A 17,727-nucleotide genomic window follows, 5' to 3' on the forward strand; every position below is an offset into this window, starting at 1 on the left:
AGGGGCGGAGTCAGGGGCGGGGTGAGATGGGGGCGGGGAGCGGAGGAGCTGCCGCTGTCGCTCGTTCCTCGGTGGCGGATCAGCGGCAGGCGGGTGCGTGCGCGAGGGAGCGAGCACCGCGCGGGCGGGCGGGCGGCCGGGTCTCCATGGTGAGCGTGGGGGGCGGCTGCCGCCGGCGGAGAGTCTGAGCCTCCCCTCCCCGCGGTGCCATGTCCCGGGGGTGCTGCCCTCACCTGCTGTGGGACGTGCGGAAGCGGAGCCTGGGGCTGGAGGAGCCCGGGCTGCTGCGGAGACACTACCTAGGTGAGCGGGGGAGGGGCGGCGGGGCGGGCGTTGCCGGCCGCTCGGAGCTACCCGGGGATTCTTCGTCCCGCACGCGCGCCAGCGGCGAAAGTGACAGCTGCGCCCGTCCCCCTCCGGCGGGGGGGCGGGGTGGGTGGGGCTCTGCGGGCTTCCCCCCCCCCCCCCCCCGCGGCCCCGGTCACTGTGCTTTGGTCAGTCCCCTCCCTGCGGGCCGCGGCCTCGCCCTGGCCTCCCTGCGGGCTGATGAGAAACCGCTGCCCCGAAATGTCAGTCACCGCGTGAAAAGCCCCCCGCGCCTGGGGCGGGGGGTCACCCGGGTCTAGAGCATTTGGCGGGGTTGGGAGACGGGCGCTGGAGCAGTTTGTAGAGGGGCGGCGCTGAGAGCCATTGAACCCAACTGTCAACCCTGGTATGCGATGGGGACCACCTCCAGGCAGCATCCCCAGCCCCCCCAGTCCCAGCACCTATGGTACGAACCATCAGTGGGTGGAAACGTAACGCCTCTCTGGCTCTTCCCTTTCTTTCCAGTCCAGAAAACGGACCCGGGGGTAATAAAGCGTCTCAGTGCAGTGACAAAATGCATTTCATGCTTACTCGGAACAGTCAGAGCCCTGTCTGTGTCAGCTGGTGCAACTCACAGTGAAGTGGCTCAGGAGTTACTGACAAAAGCATGTGAACACCACTGCTACTGTGATTGTTTTCATAGATTGTCTCTCTTTCTGGTTCCTTGAGCTAGGAGTGCTGCAGAGATGACTTTTGAAACTATCATCTTAAAACACCTGTTTATTTAATATTCCTTTACTTGTGTTAAAAACATCTCAGGATCATTAAAAAGGGTAGCTTTTAAAAATGCCACTTAATTCTCACCCATTAGTGCTGTGTGTTTGCTCTTTGTATTTTATTAATATTGGACAATAACGTTAGATTGGTGAGTTTTACTTTCCAGCTCTCATATATTACCCAAATACTGCTGCTGCTGCTAAATTTCCAACACCAGTGTTTTACTCCAAAATAACTGTTGAAATTTTAGGGTGGGAGGAAAGCCACGATTATTGTGTTAAGTTTTGTAGTGCCCCTCCTTCCCCCGCCAAACCCCCCCCCCCCCCAAAGCTCTGTTTGGCACTCCATTGTGCTAGGTACTATACAATCTCTTTTAGGGCCTCTAGGTTCTGCCGGAATAGCAATATGGTATTCCTTTAGATTGGGTACAGTAAGGCCACTGGAGTGAAATTTTACCCAAACATGTGTGACTTTTTATACCAAAGAACCAATTTAAAAAGTATAATGCTTTCTTTTTGTGAAGAATCAATATATTTCTATTTCTATAGCTTCCATATATGATCTGCTCTGGTTTTCCAGAAAAAAATATGGTGGTGTTTGACCTAGTAAGTCCTCAATATTTTTGTCTGTCTTCTCTTGTGTCATACCTTGACAACTGTAATCAGCCTAGTGCATGGATATGGTGATAGAACTTGAATACCCAGGTGACTTGATGCTTATACAGGCCTAGATAAAAAAAACAGTGCCCCAGTTTGAAGAGGGAATGGGAGCAATTTGGTGGCAAAATTAGAGAAATTAATTCGTTGAATTTCAGGAGATACTGCTAGACCTACTATTTTTTTCCAACCTTTTCCTGTGGAGGTTGTATGGGGATATAAGTGGGTAGAGAGGGGTGAATTTTATTTTTGAAATGTTAGGAGGTTCCTTGTGGATGTTTGTCCAATATAACTTTTGTATATGTCTTTTTTTAAAAATGGAAAGTACAAGCCCTTGGGTTTTTTCTAACAATTTCTAATTAAATCAAAAAGTTTGATAATTTTATAGTAATGGTCAATATTTCAGTGCGATGCCAATCCTATGTAATCTTGCTAGCTGGCTTCTGTTTCTAGTTGCTCAGTCCTTACTGCAAACTTACTGTAAGCTGCTCCAAAGAAGTGCAGACCTTAACTGCAGTTCAGTACTATAGTGGACCAGGACATATTTGAATTGTACCCAAAATGTTATTTAAAAATTAATTGCATTAAAGTCATTGACACACCTGCTTGGACTTGTACCAAAAATATAAATTATTGCTAATCAAGGTGCTACTTTTTTTTATGCTGTAGTCACCTTTTGGTCTCTGGTAAAACTCATCTTAATCAAAGAACATATCTGTGATTAACATGCATTTGATCATGTACATACAGGTGTCTTTTGTGGTTCAACAGGAAACTGGAATGAAACCACAAACTCATTTCATACAGGTTATGGCCAGGCAGCCAATAGGTGGCAAAGATTATTGGTCCGTAGTGATATAGACTGAATTAGAGGTGAAAGTCTCAGTAATCTTCTAAGGACCACCTGATTATCCATTCTACCACTCTGATATATTCTACCAGACAAAACTCTTATTCTAAAAATAATTTAAAAAAAGCACACACTTTGACTTGTTGTCTGTATAGTAATATCGTGTTAATCAGTGGTGGTAATTTACTGGCGGGCCGTGAGACAGTTTGTTTACATTGGCACGGCTGTCTGCATCTCCCGATGGCTGCAGTTCGCCATTCCTGGCCAATGGGAGCTGCAGGAACTGGAGTGGGCTGCAGGGATGTGCTGGTAGCCGCTTCCCACAGCTCCCAGTGGCCGGAACGGCGAACCACGGCCACTGGGAGCTGTGGGTGGCCGTGCCAATGTAAACAAACTGTCTTGTGGCCCACCAGAGGATTACCCTGCCATGCTGTGTGCGGGCTGCAAGTTGCCCACCACTGATGTTAATTCTTCAGGCCCTGAATATACTTTTTTGTAAATGTGTTGAAACTGTTTTGGGTAAACAATCAAAACAAAAATGGATTATCCCATTCCCTTCTGCCCCCAAACTCCATTGTTAATATATTGCCAAATGTATTGTTGGTAATGTGGTGTGAGGAAGGTGTGTGTGTGTGTGTGTATGTATATGTGTGTATATATGTATGTATGTATATGTATATGGTGTGTTGGGTCCTTCATTTACAGTAAAAGCTGTGTTATCCGTCCCTATACCAACCGGACAGCTCTCTATAAAGATTAGAAATGCTGGTATATAAAGTCCGGTTTATAGTCCGGTTGGTGTGGGGCCGGCAGGTTCCCTACTTGGCTTCGCGTGGCTCCCCAGAAGCGGTGACATGTCCCTGCTGCTCCTAGGTGGAGGAACACCATGAGGGATTCAAAGTGCGGGAGAGGGTGTGCGGTTGGGAGGTGGGAGGGATTTCGGGGTGTTAGATCCGGGGGGTGCTCACCTCAGGCAGCTCTCCACAAGCAGCGACCTGTCCCTGCAGGTCCTAGGCAGAGGAGCGCCTACGTGGCTCTGTGCGCTGTCTCCGCCCGCAGGCGCTGCTCCCGTGGTTCCTGTTGGCCGCAGTTCCCGCCAATGGGAGCTGCGGAGCCAGCACTCAGGGCCGGGTGGGGGCAGCACACATTGCCACCTGCCATGCCTTTGCCTAGGAGCATCTGTGACAGGTTGCCGCTTGTGAGGAGCTGCCTGAGGTGAGCGCCCCACGGATCTGGCACTCTGAGCCCTCTCACACGCCTCAACCTGCTGCCCCAAGCCCCCTATCATACTCAAACTCCCTCCCACAGCCCCTCCCGTAGCCAAACTCCCTCCCTCTTAGTTAAACGGCATTTTTCACTTACCGGCACCCTCCCATTCTCCTAACATGCCAGATAAAACAGCTTTTACTGCATATGGTAATATTTCCCCATAATCTACAATCTAGTGAAAGATTGGAGGGTGGTGCAGTCTATAATCCTTTCCCTATTAATTTTTACTTAAAATGCCACTTGGCTTGTTCTGAAAGTCTAGTAATGGGCTGGCAGTCAAATGACTCATACTGCCTTATGGTAGTTGGGAGCTCTGATACTAAACTTGGTTCATCTTGGGCACCTTAGGTTGACAGGTTGAATTGCTACAGTAGCTAGTCTAACAAAGATATCTAGGTTGCAGTGTACTGTCCTATGGAGATTTCCCACAGGAGGAATTTAGGTGTGCCAGGAAACGGAGGTTGATCTTGAAACGTTTCTAAATAATTGTCCCCATTGTGTCCTTCTGAAGTCCGATGGCATTCTGAAAGAGGGGCTTCTGCAAGGGTGAGTTCGTGGATGTGTGTTTGAGGGGGAAATGCCTCTAAGGGATCCCATCTGCAGTGATAGAGGAGACAATCAAGCCCATCATATCACTGCAGTTATACCTGCAGCTGTGATTTTGTCAGCATTGCAAGTTAATTAGGCTCAATCAGTGTTCATATTTGAGATCTCCAAGGAAGACCAAGGTGCCGCAAGAAGCTGTTTGTTGATTCATTAGGTGGCACTGTCCCCTCTGAGTTAACTTGGTCAGTGTCCTAGTAGATGAAATGGAGTTTCTGGGAGTGCCATCTCTTTGATGAGATATGAAACTGAGGTCCTTTCAATTTTCAGTTATTAAATATTTCTTGGCGCTTTTGCAAGTGTAGAATAGTAAATCATGGTATTCTACTCAAATTCCTTTTTGGATGATTACTCTGCTTAAAGGCCCTCTGCAGTTTTAATTAGATGCAATATTCTTTGCCACCACTAGACCTAAACTGTTCATTGTTGGTGTGTGGTATTGTAGTGCGCTGTGAAAAAGCAGACATGGTGGTAGGATTTTAGTGATGAATGAAGTCAGTGCTCTTAACATAGGCATGCATCCGACGAAGTGGGTATTCACCCACGAAAGCTCATGCTCCAAAACTTCTGTTAGTCTATAAGGTGCCACAGGACTCTTTGCTGCTTTTACAGATCCAGACTAACAGGGCTACCCCTCTGATACTTAACATAGGCTGATACTTTAAAATGCTTAGATATATTAAGACATTTTGGCATGTTCAGAATCAAAGCAATTATATAAATGTGATATCTTGTATATTTTAGAATCTTTAATGAAAAAGTAGCGGCAGTATTGCCTTGCAAAGAGGAAAATAGATTAATAATTTGTTAGTATTCCATTATTTCTAAGGTCTACTTGCTTTTCTGTGAGAGGGATAGTGCTGCTGAAGATTACTTTGAACTCTGTCATGAAAGACTTCTCTTTATAAACTATTTGACATTGGTGATAATATACTAAAATATTTTACAAACAGGAATTCATTACTGGTTTGTTATGCAGAATGATTCTCATCAGCGTGTGGCACACCGTTTGGCACAGCAATAAACAAAATAACCGTCCCCCCTCAAGTATTCAAATTTATTACCTTTTCTTCTTCTTCTTTCCTACTTTCTTCCCTCTCGATAATCTGGAATTTTTAAGCTTGCCAAATATTGTGGGTATGATGCAACACCTCATGATCTCTGATTTTTGTGGTGTTTGTTTTTTAAAAACAAAACCGTACTTTGTTAAATTCTGTACTTGAAGGCATCTGTTTTTTGTTTTCCAGAGGGAGAGTTTAATATTAAACTATTCCTTTGTGTCTGGAATATGCAGATGGTTTGAAATTTATGAAGTAACTACTGGAATGCCTGCAGTTCAGTGGACTGGGGTCAGATCTAGGTATTTATCTGGTAATATTTCAATTGCTGGTGCCAGAGAGAGTGTTGCAGATGTCTTTTCATATACATAGACCTGGGAGATAGGAAGACTGGCCAGCCAATTTATATATGTCGTTAGTTGGTCCTGTCTATACAATAAAGAACTGTGGTAGGCTGCAATCAGGTTCTAACACCCATTTACAGTACTGTTCATGGGTAAGGTTGAAACAGGGTATATCTGTGAGGTTAGGGCCCATGTGGACACAACCAATTGTGAAGTCTATCACTGTTGGTTAAAATAAGAAAAAAATCTTTAGTATATTATAAGAATTGAGCATCACTTTTGGACATCAAGTTCTTCCTGAAATATACTGCACAGCACAATAAGGGTGGAGGTAGAGATACTTTTTATTGTGAAGAATTAATTTAAGGTAGAATCAAGGCATCAGTTGTCTCATACAGAAAAATACAGCTGAAAAAGTAAGACAGTAAGAAAATATAGACTGAGGAAGAGAACTGTTGGAACACAAATAGTGTGAAAAATGGGGAAAATAACAGTCTGAATGTAATTAGTTTTCTAAAAATTGAAACTAGTCCAGGGTCAAAGACCAACTTTGTAGTTCTGTTGTGAACTGTTGCTGTGTTGGACTATAGGAAGTACCTACAATGTAGTTAATCTTACGCTCATGGTACAATAATGCTAATTTTTCATTATCCTGAGGTATACGTTTCAAATTTTTTTAATATCCCATTGGCATTAATTTGAATAAAAAAATATAATATACATAATGAACACAAGCCAGTGTAGGGGGAGAGGTGCTTTGTTGTTTTTCCTCATATACTTTTGGCAAGTTAATTGCTCTTTGAAAAAGAACCATCTTCACTGTCTGATTACAAGGACCTGAATGATTGACTGCTATTTTAATGTGAATGGTGTTGGTCCTGATGTGCAGCATCCTCCACTGCTCCTTGGCATGTGCCCAGAATACTAGCGCAGCAGTGATATATTGTGGCACATACAAAACATTTTCTCAAATGAAAGTAATTGAGGATTTCAGAAGGACATAACTTCCCCCTAAAGTTGTTTTATCCATAATGTTCACTGAACAATAGCAATGAGTGCAGCCATATTTGGGCATGCAAGATGGTAATTAGAAGGCAAATACAGAATCTGAAAAAACATATAACCTAAAACATGAACATATATTTAAGAATGGAATTTATTTTGTTTATCAGAGACAGGAACTTTGTGATAGCATTGGTGCATTCTGTGGACTTCCAGGGATTATATAGGGCTCTTAAGGAGCATAGTGACATTGCTGAGAAGCTAAATGACTACTTTGTGTCATTCTTCACCACAGAGAATGATGAGGCAGTACCAACATCAGGCATACTCTTTTCAGTTAATAAAGATGAGATATAGTCAGTGGCTAGTATGTCAGTTTGCTTGCACCTTCTTGTTTGACACCATAAAGAGTGGTAAGTCATCAGGACCTATTGATATTCAGCCAAGAATTCTGAAGGACTTAATGAAGAGACTGAGAGCAAGTCTACGCTACAAAATTAAGTCAACCTAAGTTACGTGGATGTACAGCCACCACAGTAATTGAATCAGTTTTACACATCCATACTACGTTCCTGTGTTGGCAGTGCGTGTCCTCACTAGGAGCACTTGCACTGAATTAACTGCCTGTGTGGGGCATTGTGGGATGATTTCTGAAAGGCAGCGACAGTCAATGTAAGCAGTGCAGTGTCTACACTGACACTGCGTCGACCTGACTACATCAACTGAAGCACTACTCCTCTCGCGGAGGTGGGGTTATTGAGTCAGTGTAATGGGCAAGTTACATCAGTGGGAGCTCTATTTTAGTGTAGACGTTTACAGAGTTAGGTCGAAGTAAGGCAGCTTATGTCGACCTAACTGCAGGGTAGGCAATGGCTGAGTCACTAATAAACCCTGCCATATAATCTCTCACTAAAATCAGTTGTTATATCAGAGAATAGAATAGTAACAAATGTTACACCTATATTTTAAAATGTGTTGGGAGTACTCTTTGCAATTACAGATCAATAAACCTTATTTTAATGCCAGGAAATTTAGCAGAAATTACTAAATATATTAATTTAAGTTTTTAAATAGTATAACATGGCAAAACTAACACAGCTTCTATAAAGGAAAATTGTGCCTTTTAATATATTAGAATTATTTTAGCTTGGCAAAAAATAGGGCATAAAGGAAAACTGGCTGATATGATTTAAGTCCCTACCAAGAGATTATATCATAATGTGTATGCACAAAGGGGCAGAATTAATGTTGCATGAGCAACCCTGATTATGGCATTTCCTAAATTTTGTGTTTGACTTGGCAGTCTTCATATGCTTATAGTATAACGTTGTTTACTTTAATAGAAATATATAAAACGATGAATGAAAATGAGAGTAAAATTGAGTCCTCTATTTATCCATTGCCATAAAACAAAAGGACATCCAACAAAATAGATAAACTAACAACTGATAAAAATAGATGGATGATTTTAAAATTTTTACTCAGTGCATAATTAATCTATGGAATATATTGCCACCAAATATCAATGAGGATTCAGAAAAGGATTTGACATTTACATAGCTAATGTAAACCTCTCCAGCTACATCTGAATGGATAAAAAATATATAAGGGATATAAACCCCATGCTTCAGGATCAAAGTGACCACTGAATGATGGAAGGAACTTTACTCATGGCCAGGTTATTCCTTTTTGGCAATAAATTTCATAGGTTTTTATGCATTGTGTGATAAAGTTTAATTACTAATTAATAAAATAGATTAATAATTTTGTCTATTTTGTTGGATGTCTCCTTGTTCTTTCCTCTTACTCTTCTTACATCTTTAGCACCCAACCCCATAGTTCTTTGTAACCCAGTTTTGCCAACCCCAAGCATTCAAAAATCATGAGTGAAGCCTCCCCAAAATCATGATATTTAAAAAATAATGAATTTTGGTTTCTTTGCCTTCGGGCCTTTATACCTTTAGGGTTCTTTTTCTCAAGCTTTTCTCAGTAACCATGTGGGGTAGAAATTTACTTTACTTTTAAAAGAAAGCTAAGTTGTCATAGTCACTTGTTCCAGGAGCTGAGTGTTCAAGAATAACACCAAATACCCTGAGAATTATGATTTAAAATGGTGAGGCTCCACCACTGTTAACACTAGTGTGGATGTAGGATCTGAGCCCCTGGGTTAAAATGCATACAGGAAACAACCCCCCTTCACACTTTGGAAGATGACGATGACTCCAGCTGCATTTCTGCTGGGACATTTTGCATCATCTTGTGGAGTTAGCTGAGCTCATGATCAAGAATGGATGACCCAATTCTGATAAAATAAAGACCCTTCCCAGTGATACTTTCATTCTTTTTAGAACCAGCCTTAATAAACCTTTTTTTGAGGTTCTGAATTGTTTAACCCCACATGGTTACTGAGAAAAGCTTGAGAACAAGGTTTTATGTGAAAGACCTGTTCTTGCAAGATATTCAGACCAGTTTTGCCGACCCAAGGGGTTTCATTAGTCTGGATCTTTATCTGTAACTTGGTAGAACTAAACAGACTTGGAACTTTTGAGTTCATTTGTCCTTACTCCAAAATTTGATGTCAAATCAGATTTTTTTTTTTTAAGTGGAGGAAGAAAAGAGAATTAAGGGGGAACCTAAAATGGAGAGATTATAGTGCCACAGGAGAAAACCTGAACTTGCTTTACAGAAACCTATCGTATGTTAAAAGCTGTTGAATGAAAGCTGTGCAAGCTATAGCACAACATATTTACCATGAGCAGCAATAGGTCAAAATGTAAAGAGTCTTCAAAAGGTGTTGAGCACACGTAGTATTTAAATAGGTAAAAGTGTTGTAGGATACCATTAGTCAGGCTACAAAAATGAAAGTGAGGCTACCTTTCTTTATGGTTTATGTAGATGATTTTTTTTATCTCAAAGTAAAAGTTTTGGGTTGTCTTATGGAATAATAGAGATGCAACTGCCACCATTAATATAGCAGCATTAATTTGAAAAAAAGCTCTGAGTGATATGATTGATGCGAGTTTGTTGCATCCTATGGGACTTGGCTGAATTTTGCTTTTTCTGTACTATGACCAAGATGTTTTGTTCAGCACTGTGGGCATTCAGACCAGGTAAACTCCTACAGTGTAATCAAACTTGCCACACTTCAGCAAACAGTGCAGTTTTTGTTTTGGTTGTATTTGTTTTATTAGTGAAAGTTTAATGATGCCAATTTGAGCCAGGGCTAGTGCATGCAATGTTCAGTAAGCTTCCTCATGTGCCTCTGTCAATATGCCTCATCTTGCTGTATAGCTCTTAAAAATGCCATGGCATGCTAGAGTCCTTGACCAAAATCCCATCTTTTGCCTCACATGCACACTGTCGGTCTCTTTTGCTTCTTTGTACTTTAGAGGTATTTAATATAGTTTATAAAGCACTTTAGGGTCACTTATGGTTAAAGGTACTACTTTAATTAAGGTGTACAAATTTAATACAATAAATTCCTTTTAAAAATAAGTAAAAATAACTGGATTATAATTAAAAGGAATGTCACCAGACCGTTATAACTGGACCCACTCTTTGGATCTTTATCTGCCACCTCTCCTTGGGCTGTGGGACTCCCCAGTCCAACGGCTATAATCCCTGAAACCTGAATTCTGACCTCCTAAGCCTCCCTAGTTGCTTTGAATGCTTCCCAAGAACGCCACCCATTGAGCCCTAAGGTTTATAGTTTAACTGTTGAGAATGTGTGGCAGATAGAGCAAGGAATCCTGGCATTGCAAAGAAAATTCTTAAACACACATGCTTTACTGATAGCAAAGGAGAGTTACATATGTTTAAACTCTTCAACTTCTCCTCCTTGACTCCAACCCCCAATACTCACCATTCCCAAATGTGTTTGGCCAATGTCCTTGGGGAACAGGGGCAGCAAGCCTCGGGGGGGGGGGGGGGGGGCGGCCTGCCGGTCATGAGGCGGCAAAAACATAGAGCTGCCCCTGTTGGGGAAGGGCCAAACCCTTCTTGTCCCATACTCCTCCAGCTATATCTTCTGTTTGTGGAAGTGGAATGACTCTCCTTGCTTGAGATTTTGTCTTTCAAAAGCAGGCTGACACCCTTTTTGTCATCTTTTGCTGAGGATTTTCCTTGCTTCAACCCAAGTCAGTGGCTCTCCTGGTAGCAACCCCACTGACTCACCAGGGTAGGCGAATTAAATGTTGATGCCCCCTTGGTGTCCTTGTTACACTTTCTGAGATGTCTGCTCCTGCTACAAAAAAGGAGATTTTAATCCACTTATAAATGATCCTTTACAAAACAAAAAGGAATTAATAAATTGACACACGTCTTCTCTACGTTGTCACAAGGCATGCTTAAACCATTGCGCTAATTCCATTTTGTGGAGAAACTTTGATTTAAAATTCTAGTTAACATATAGAACATTCACTAATGTGTTTTTTTTCTTCTTTTAAATATCAAGCTAATGATAATTTACTATAATTTATCTTCCACTGTTTTGTCTTATTGAAGCTTTTGTGAAACCTGCTGGGACCACAAAATAGACATTTCGGGGAGCAAGGCTTGAATTTTTTTTTTCACTAGTCCACAATCAGTGCTGGAAAATCATTTGTACTGATCTTCCAATTAAGCACTTTTGTAACCGTGTTCCCCAAGTGTTACCTCACTAACCACTAGAGCTTAATGATTGGCATTTGAATGATAACATTTTATATTTCCATTGGTATAAAACATTTGCTTGTGGGTCTGGTAGCTTGTAAAGCATTAGACCTTAACAATCACCATCCTAAACTGGTCTCTGGATCGAGATCCAGGACTAAATATAGCAAATATCAGACCTGCATTTCAGTCACTATAGTCAGGGTGGATTCAGGGCCGGCTCCAGACCCCAGCGTGCCAAGCACGCGCTTGGGGCGGTGTCCTGCGGGAGGGCAGCAGGCGGCTCCGCTGGACCTCCCGCAGACATGCCTGCGGAGGGTCCGCTGGTCCCGCGGCTCCGGTGGAGCATCCGCAGGCATGCCTGCAGGAGGTCCACCGGAGCCGCGGGACCAGCGGACCCCCCGCAGGCACGTCTGCAGGAGGTCCACGAGAGCCGCAGGACTGGTGACTGCCAGAGCGCCCCCCGCGGCGTGCCGCCCTGCTTGGGGCGGCACAAATCCTAGAGCCGCCCCTGGGTGGATTTGATTTAAATCATGATTTAAATCACTAGTAAGGAAGACTCTATTTAATCATGGATTTCTACATAAAAGTGCATTCTTGTTGGTTGTTATAACCTTAATACATATTCTTCACAACTCAGAGAGAGATGTAGGTTCATTTTTAGAAGGTACACACTATATATTTTTAAAGTGATGTATTTTGAAAACTTTTCAGATTAGTTTTACAGCTATATCATAAAAAGAATGATTGTTTGGTTATTTCATTTACCAAAGGTAATTAAAGCAGATTGTTCACTTTCTAATGACTTCATAAATATCTCCCATTCAACAGGTTAATCATTAATATTTGGAGGATTTTCTTGCTATGCTGTATTAAGAGGAGAACATCACTCTTCTGTTATTGACATGAACTGTGACCGTATAGATCATTGTTGCAACTAGGGTGCCTAGAGGACAAGAACAAAATATCGGGACACACGGGGGGGCAGCCACAGGCTCACCCCACCCCCACCCCACTGGAACTATGGGGGAAGGGGGATAAAAAGCCTGAGGAAGTCGGGGGAGCAGGGCCTCTGCTCCAGCCCTGCTGCAAGCTGCTGGTTGGGGGCGCATGGCCCCGGCGCCTGCCACAAGCACATGATACTGGCTCCCACCCACAGCCCCGCTGCAAGCTGTGGGCACAGGGCCCCAGCCGCAGCCCTGCCGCTTACCTGGGGAATGGTTCCCACCCACTGGGAAGCACCTGGCAGGTTCCTCTGGCTCCTAAGGTCAGCGGTGGCCAGCGGGGTCTCCACTCCACGTGCTGCGCCTGTCACAAGCACTGGCTCCAGCTGCCATTGGCTGGAAGCTGTGGGGGCGGGACTTACTTGGGGGCATGAGTAGCACGCAGCTCCCCAGGGGCAGCCGGGGCAGAAGTGTGTCTGTGCCCTGTCTGAACCTGCAACTCCCATTGGCTGCGATGGAGCCAGCTCTTGTGGTAGGTGCAGCACACAGAGACACCCCCCCAGCTGCCCCTGTGCTTAGGGGCCACAGTGTCCTGCTGTCTGACATTTCTTTGGAGCTGCCCCAAATAAGCACTGCTAGGACCCCAGGTGAGCACTCACCAGTGTACTCCTCCAGCCCCGAGCCAAAATATTGGGACAAATGGCGTCCCGACCATACATCAGTCGGGATGTGGGACAAACAACTAAATATCGGGACAGTCCCAATTTTATCAGGACGTCTGGTCACCCTAGTTGCAACCAGGATCCTATGGTTGCACCAGGTCTTGTACAGAGGAGGTCAAGTGGGGTGTCTCTAGAAAGGTTATAGTTTGTTGGTTATGATTATGCTGTATGTATGTGTGTATCATTTTTGTATTTGAAGTTATTAATTCTGGCTATGTACTTGTATCTCGATGTGTTTGATTCTAAGTAACCTCAGGGAAGCATTTGGTCAGTTTCCTGAGAAAGGACTAGTCAGTAAGTGCCCAGTCAAGAAACACTTAACTGACAATGGACTTTGGGAGATGTCAATCCACACCTGAGCTTTTCTGGGAACGTTCAAACTAACATGTAAACAATGACGTTAGCCTGCAAAAAGCTGAATCATTCATAGACATCTGACTTGCCCACGTGACTAAAAACTCCATCTTGTTGCTGTGACTTTGCACGGAAGAACAATGGGGTTTCCGCCCACAAGAGAGAGAATATAAAAGGCCCTGGAAGCCCCTCCATTTTGTCTTCAGCTGACTTAAGAGCTGGCCCCTCCACGCCCAAGAGATGCCTGAAAGAAACTGGAACAAAGGACAGTAGGAGTGAGTGATTGCTGTACCCAGATTAGGAAGGAATCCAGTCTGTGAAAGAAGCTTATTGTAACATCTCTAAGGGTATGTCTACACTACGAAATTAGGTCAAATTTATAGAAGTCAATTTTTAGGAAGCGATTTTATACAGTCGATTGTGTGTGTCCCCACTAAGTGCATTAAGTTGGCGGAGTGCGTCCACAGTACTGTGGCTAGCATTGACTTTTGGAGCGTTGCACTGTGGGTAGCTATCCCACAGTCTCCGCTGCCCATTGGAATTCTGGGTTGAGCTCCCAATGCCTGATGGGGCAAAAACATTGTCACATTGTTTTGGGTACATGTCGTCAGTCACCCCTTCTCTGTGAAAGCAAAGGCAGACAATTGTTTCGCACCTTTTTTCTGTGCAGACGCCATACTGCTTTCAGCAGACGGTGCAGTAGGACTGCTAACCATTGTCATCCAACCACTGCTTCAACTCTGCTCTCCTGGTGCCATGAATTGACCTCGCGGGTCCTCTCGTAGTTCAGTATAAATATCTATCCTTGTGGCATCCCTCATCATCCACCGCTTCTGCTGCAATTCTGCTCTCCTGCAGATTCCATACCATGGCAAGCATGGAGCCTGCTCAGCTCACTGCTGCTGTTGTGAGCATTGTAAACACCTCGCGCATTATCCTGCAGTATGTGCAGAACCAGAACCTGCAAAAGGAGGCGAGGAGGTGACGACAGCGCGATCACGATAGTTATGAGTGCATGGACACAGACTTCTCTCAAAGCACGGGCCCTGGCAATTTGGACATCCTGGTGGTAATGGGGCAGGTTCATGCCATGGAATGCCGATTCTGGGCCCAGGAAACAAGCAGAGGCTGGTGGGACCGCATAGTGTTGCGGGTCTGGGATGATTCCCAGTGGCTGCGAAACTTTCGCATGCGTAAGGGCACTTTCATGGAACTTTGTGACTTGCTTTCCCCTGCCCTGAAGTGCAAGAATACCAAGATGAGAGCAGCCCTCACAGTTGAGAAGTGATTGGTGATAGCCCTCTGGAAGCTTGCAATGCCAGAAAGCTGTCGGTCAGCCGGGAATCAGTTTGGGGTGGATAAATCTACTGTGGGGGCTGCTGTGATCCAAGTAGCCAACGCAATCACTGAGCTGCTGATATCAAAGGTAGTGACTCTGGGAAATGTGCAGGCCATAATGGATGGCTTTGCTGCAACAGGATTCCCTAACTGTGTTGGGGGGATAGGGATATGCATTCCATCTATCTTGGGACCAGACCACCTTGGCAGCTAGTACATAAACTGCAAAGGGTGCTTTTCAATGATGCTGCAAGCACTGGTGGATCACCGGGGACATTTCACCGACATTAACGTGGGATGGCTGGGAAAGGTACATGACGCTCACATCTTCAGGAACTCTGGTCTTTTTGAACAGCTGCAGGAAGGGACTTACTTCCCAGACCAGAAAATAACTGTTGGGGATGTTGAGATGCCTATATTTATCCTTGGGGACCCAGTTTACCCTTAATGCCATGGCTCATGAAGCCATACACAGGCACCCTGGACAGCAGTCAGGAGCTGTTCAACTATAGGCTGAGCAAGTGCAGAATGGTGGTAGAATGTGCATTTGGATGTTTAAAAGCTCACTGGCACAGTTTACTGACTCGGTTAGACCTCAGCGAAACCAATATTCTAATTGTTATTGCTGCTTGCTGTGTGCTCCACAATATCTGTGAGAGTAAGGGGAAGACGTTTATGGCGTGGTGGGAGGTTGAGGCAAATCACCTGGCCGCTGATTACATGCGGCCAGACACCAGGGCGATTAGAAGAGCACAGCAGGGTGCGCTGCACATCAGAGAAGCTTTGAAAACCAGTTTAATGACTGGCCAGAGTATGGTGTGACAGTTCTGTTTGTTTCTCCTTGATGAAAACCAACCCCTTGGTTCACTGTACTTCCCTATAAGCCAACCGCCCTCCCTCCTTCGTTCACCACTTGCAGAGGCAATAAAGTCATTATTGTTTCAAGATCATGCATTCTTTATTAATTCATCACACAAATAGGGGGATAACTGCCAAGGTAGCCCGGGAGGGGTGGAGGAGGAGGGAAGCACCGGGTGGGGTAGTGGATGAAGGGAGGAGGGAAGGACAAGGCCACACTGCACTTCAAAACTTATTGAATGTCAGCCTTCTGTTGCTTGGGCAGTCCTCGGGGGTGGAGTGGTTGGGTCCCTGGAGCTCCCCCTCCCCCTGGCGTTCTTGGGCGTCTGGGTAAGGAGACTATGGAACTTGGGGAGGAGGGTGGGTGGTTACACGGGGCAGCAGCGGTGGTCTGTGCTCCTGCTGCCTTTTCTGCAGCTCCACCAGACACCGGAGCATATCAGTTTGATCTCCCAGTAGCCTCAGCATTGTATCCTGCCTCCGCTCATCTTGCTCCCACCACCTCTCTTCTTGCTCGTCCCTCCTGTCCTCGTGTTCATTTTCTGCTTTCCTGGACTCTGACATTGTTTGCCTCCATGCATTAGCTCAGAGAATATTTCATCGCGGGTGCGTTTTTCCCCGCCTTCTTATCTGCGCTAGCCTCTGGGACGGAGATGACGGGGTAGCGTTGAAACATTTGCGGCTGCGGGAGCTAAAAAAGGGAGAGTAGTATTTAAAAAGACACATTTTAGAGAACAATGGATAGACTCTTTCACGGTGAACCAAGCTGTTAACATTACATAGCACATGTGCTTTCCGTACAAGGTCGCATTTTGCATCTTATATTGAGGGTCTGCCGTTTTGGTGTGAGAGATCACACACGCAGGGCCGGGCAACAGAATTCGGCTTGCAGGCAGCCATGGTAAGCCACAGTCTTTAAGCTTCTTCAACCTTCATAACATGTGGGAATGGTTTCAAACAGCAGTGCTCTCCTTTCCCATACCAAGCACCCGTTGGGTTGGCCATTTAAAAGGAGAGGCTGTACTGGCCGCGAATGCATCCCAAGTCTTCAGGGCAAATTAATCATTAAACACACTTGCTTTTAAACCATGCATTATATTTACAGAGGTACACTCACCAGAGGTGCCTTCTCTGGCTTCATGGTCCGTGAGCCTGCCTTGGGAGGGTTGGGAGGGTAGTGGCTCCTGGGTGATAAACAGTTCCTGGCTGTTGGGGAGAATGGTTTCTCCGCTTGCGTGTTGTGCACTATCCTCCTCCTCCTCCACCTCATCTTCCTCATCCCCAAAATCCTCATCTCTGTTGCATCAGACTCCCCCCTTGCACGTGTCCATGGACGGGGTGGAATAGTGGTAGGGGCCCCCCCTAGAATTGCATGCAGCTCATCATAGAAGCGGCATGTCTGGGGCTCTGACCCGGAGCTGCCGTTTGCCTCTTTGTTTTTTTGGTAGGCTTGCCTGAGCTCCTTAATTTACACGCAGCACTGTTGTGGGTCCCTGTTGTAGCCTCTGTCCATCATGCCCTTGGAGATTTTTTTCAAATATTTTGGCATTTCGTCTTTTGGAACGGAGTTCTGATAGCATGGATTCATCTCCCCAAACAGCAATCAGATCCAGTACCTCCCATTCGGTCCATGCTGGAGCTCTTTTGCGATTCTGGGACTGCATGGTCACCTGTGCTGATGAGCGCGCCATGCTGGCCAAACAGGAAATGAAATTCAAAAGTTCCTGGGGCTTTTGCTGTGTATCTGGCTAGTGCATCTGAGTTGAAAGTGCTGTCCAGAGCGGTTATAATGGAGCACTCTGGGATAGCTCCCAGAGGCCAATACTGTCGAATTGTGTCCACACTACCCCAAATTCAACCCGCAATGTCGATTTCAGCACTAATCCCCTTGTCAGGGAGGAGTACAGAAATCGATTTTAAGAGCCCTTTAAGTCGACAAATATGGCTTCGTTGTGTGGACGGGTGCAGGGTTAAATCGATCTAACTGCTAAATTTG

At 44.9% G+C, this 17,727-nt stretch overlaps 1 protein-coding gene across 6 annotated transcripts in view; it reads left to right on the forward strand.

Annotated features, from left to right (window-relative positions):
- Positions 1–52: 52 nt before the first annotated feature.
- Positions 53–17,727, forward strand: part of DCAF6 (DDB1 and CUL4 associated factor 6) — a 158,549-nt gene continuing 140,874 nt past the window's right edge. For 2 of the 6 annotated variants that reach the window (XM_039521505.1, XM_039521510.1), the window contains exon 1: positions 54–303. In XM_039521505.1, coding sequence (XP_039377439.1) covers positions 210–303 — 94 coding nt within the window. In that variant the 5' untranslated portion in view covers positions 54–209. Of the gene's footprint in view, positions 304–17,727 lie in introns of all 6 variants that reach the window. The other 4 variants (XM_039521520.1, XM_039521513.1, XM_039521495.1 and 1 more) reach the window with 3 other exon arrangements.

This window comes from Mauremys reevesii, linkage group 1 (assembly GCF_016161935.1).
Source record: "Mauremys reevesii isolate NIE-2019 linkage group 1, ASM1616193v1, whole genome shotgun sequence".
In the NCBI taxonomy this organism is placed as follows: Eukaryota; Metazoa; Chordata; order Testudines; family Geoemydidae; genus Mauremys; species Mauremys reevesii.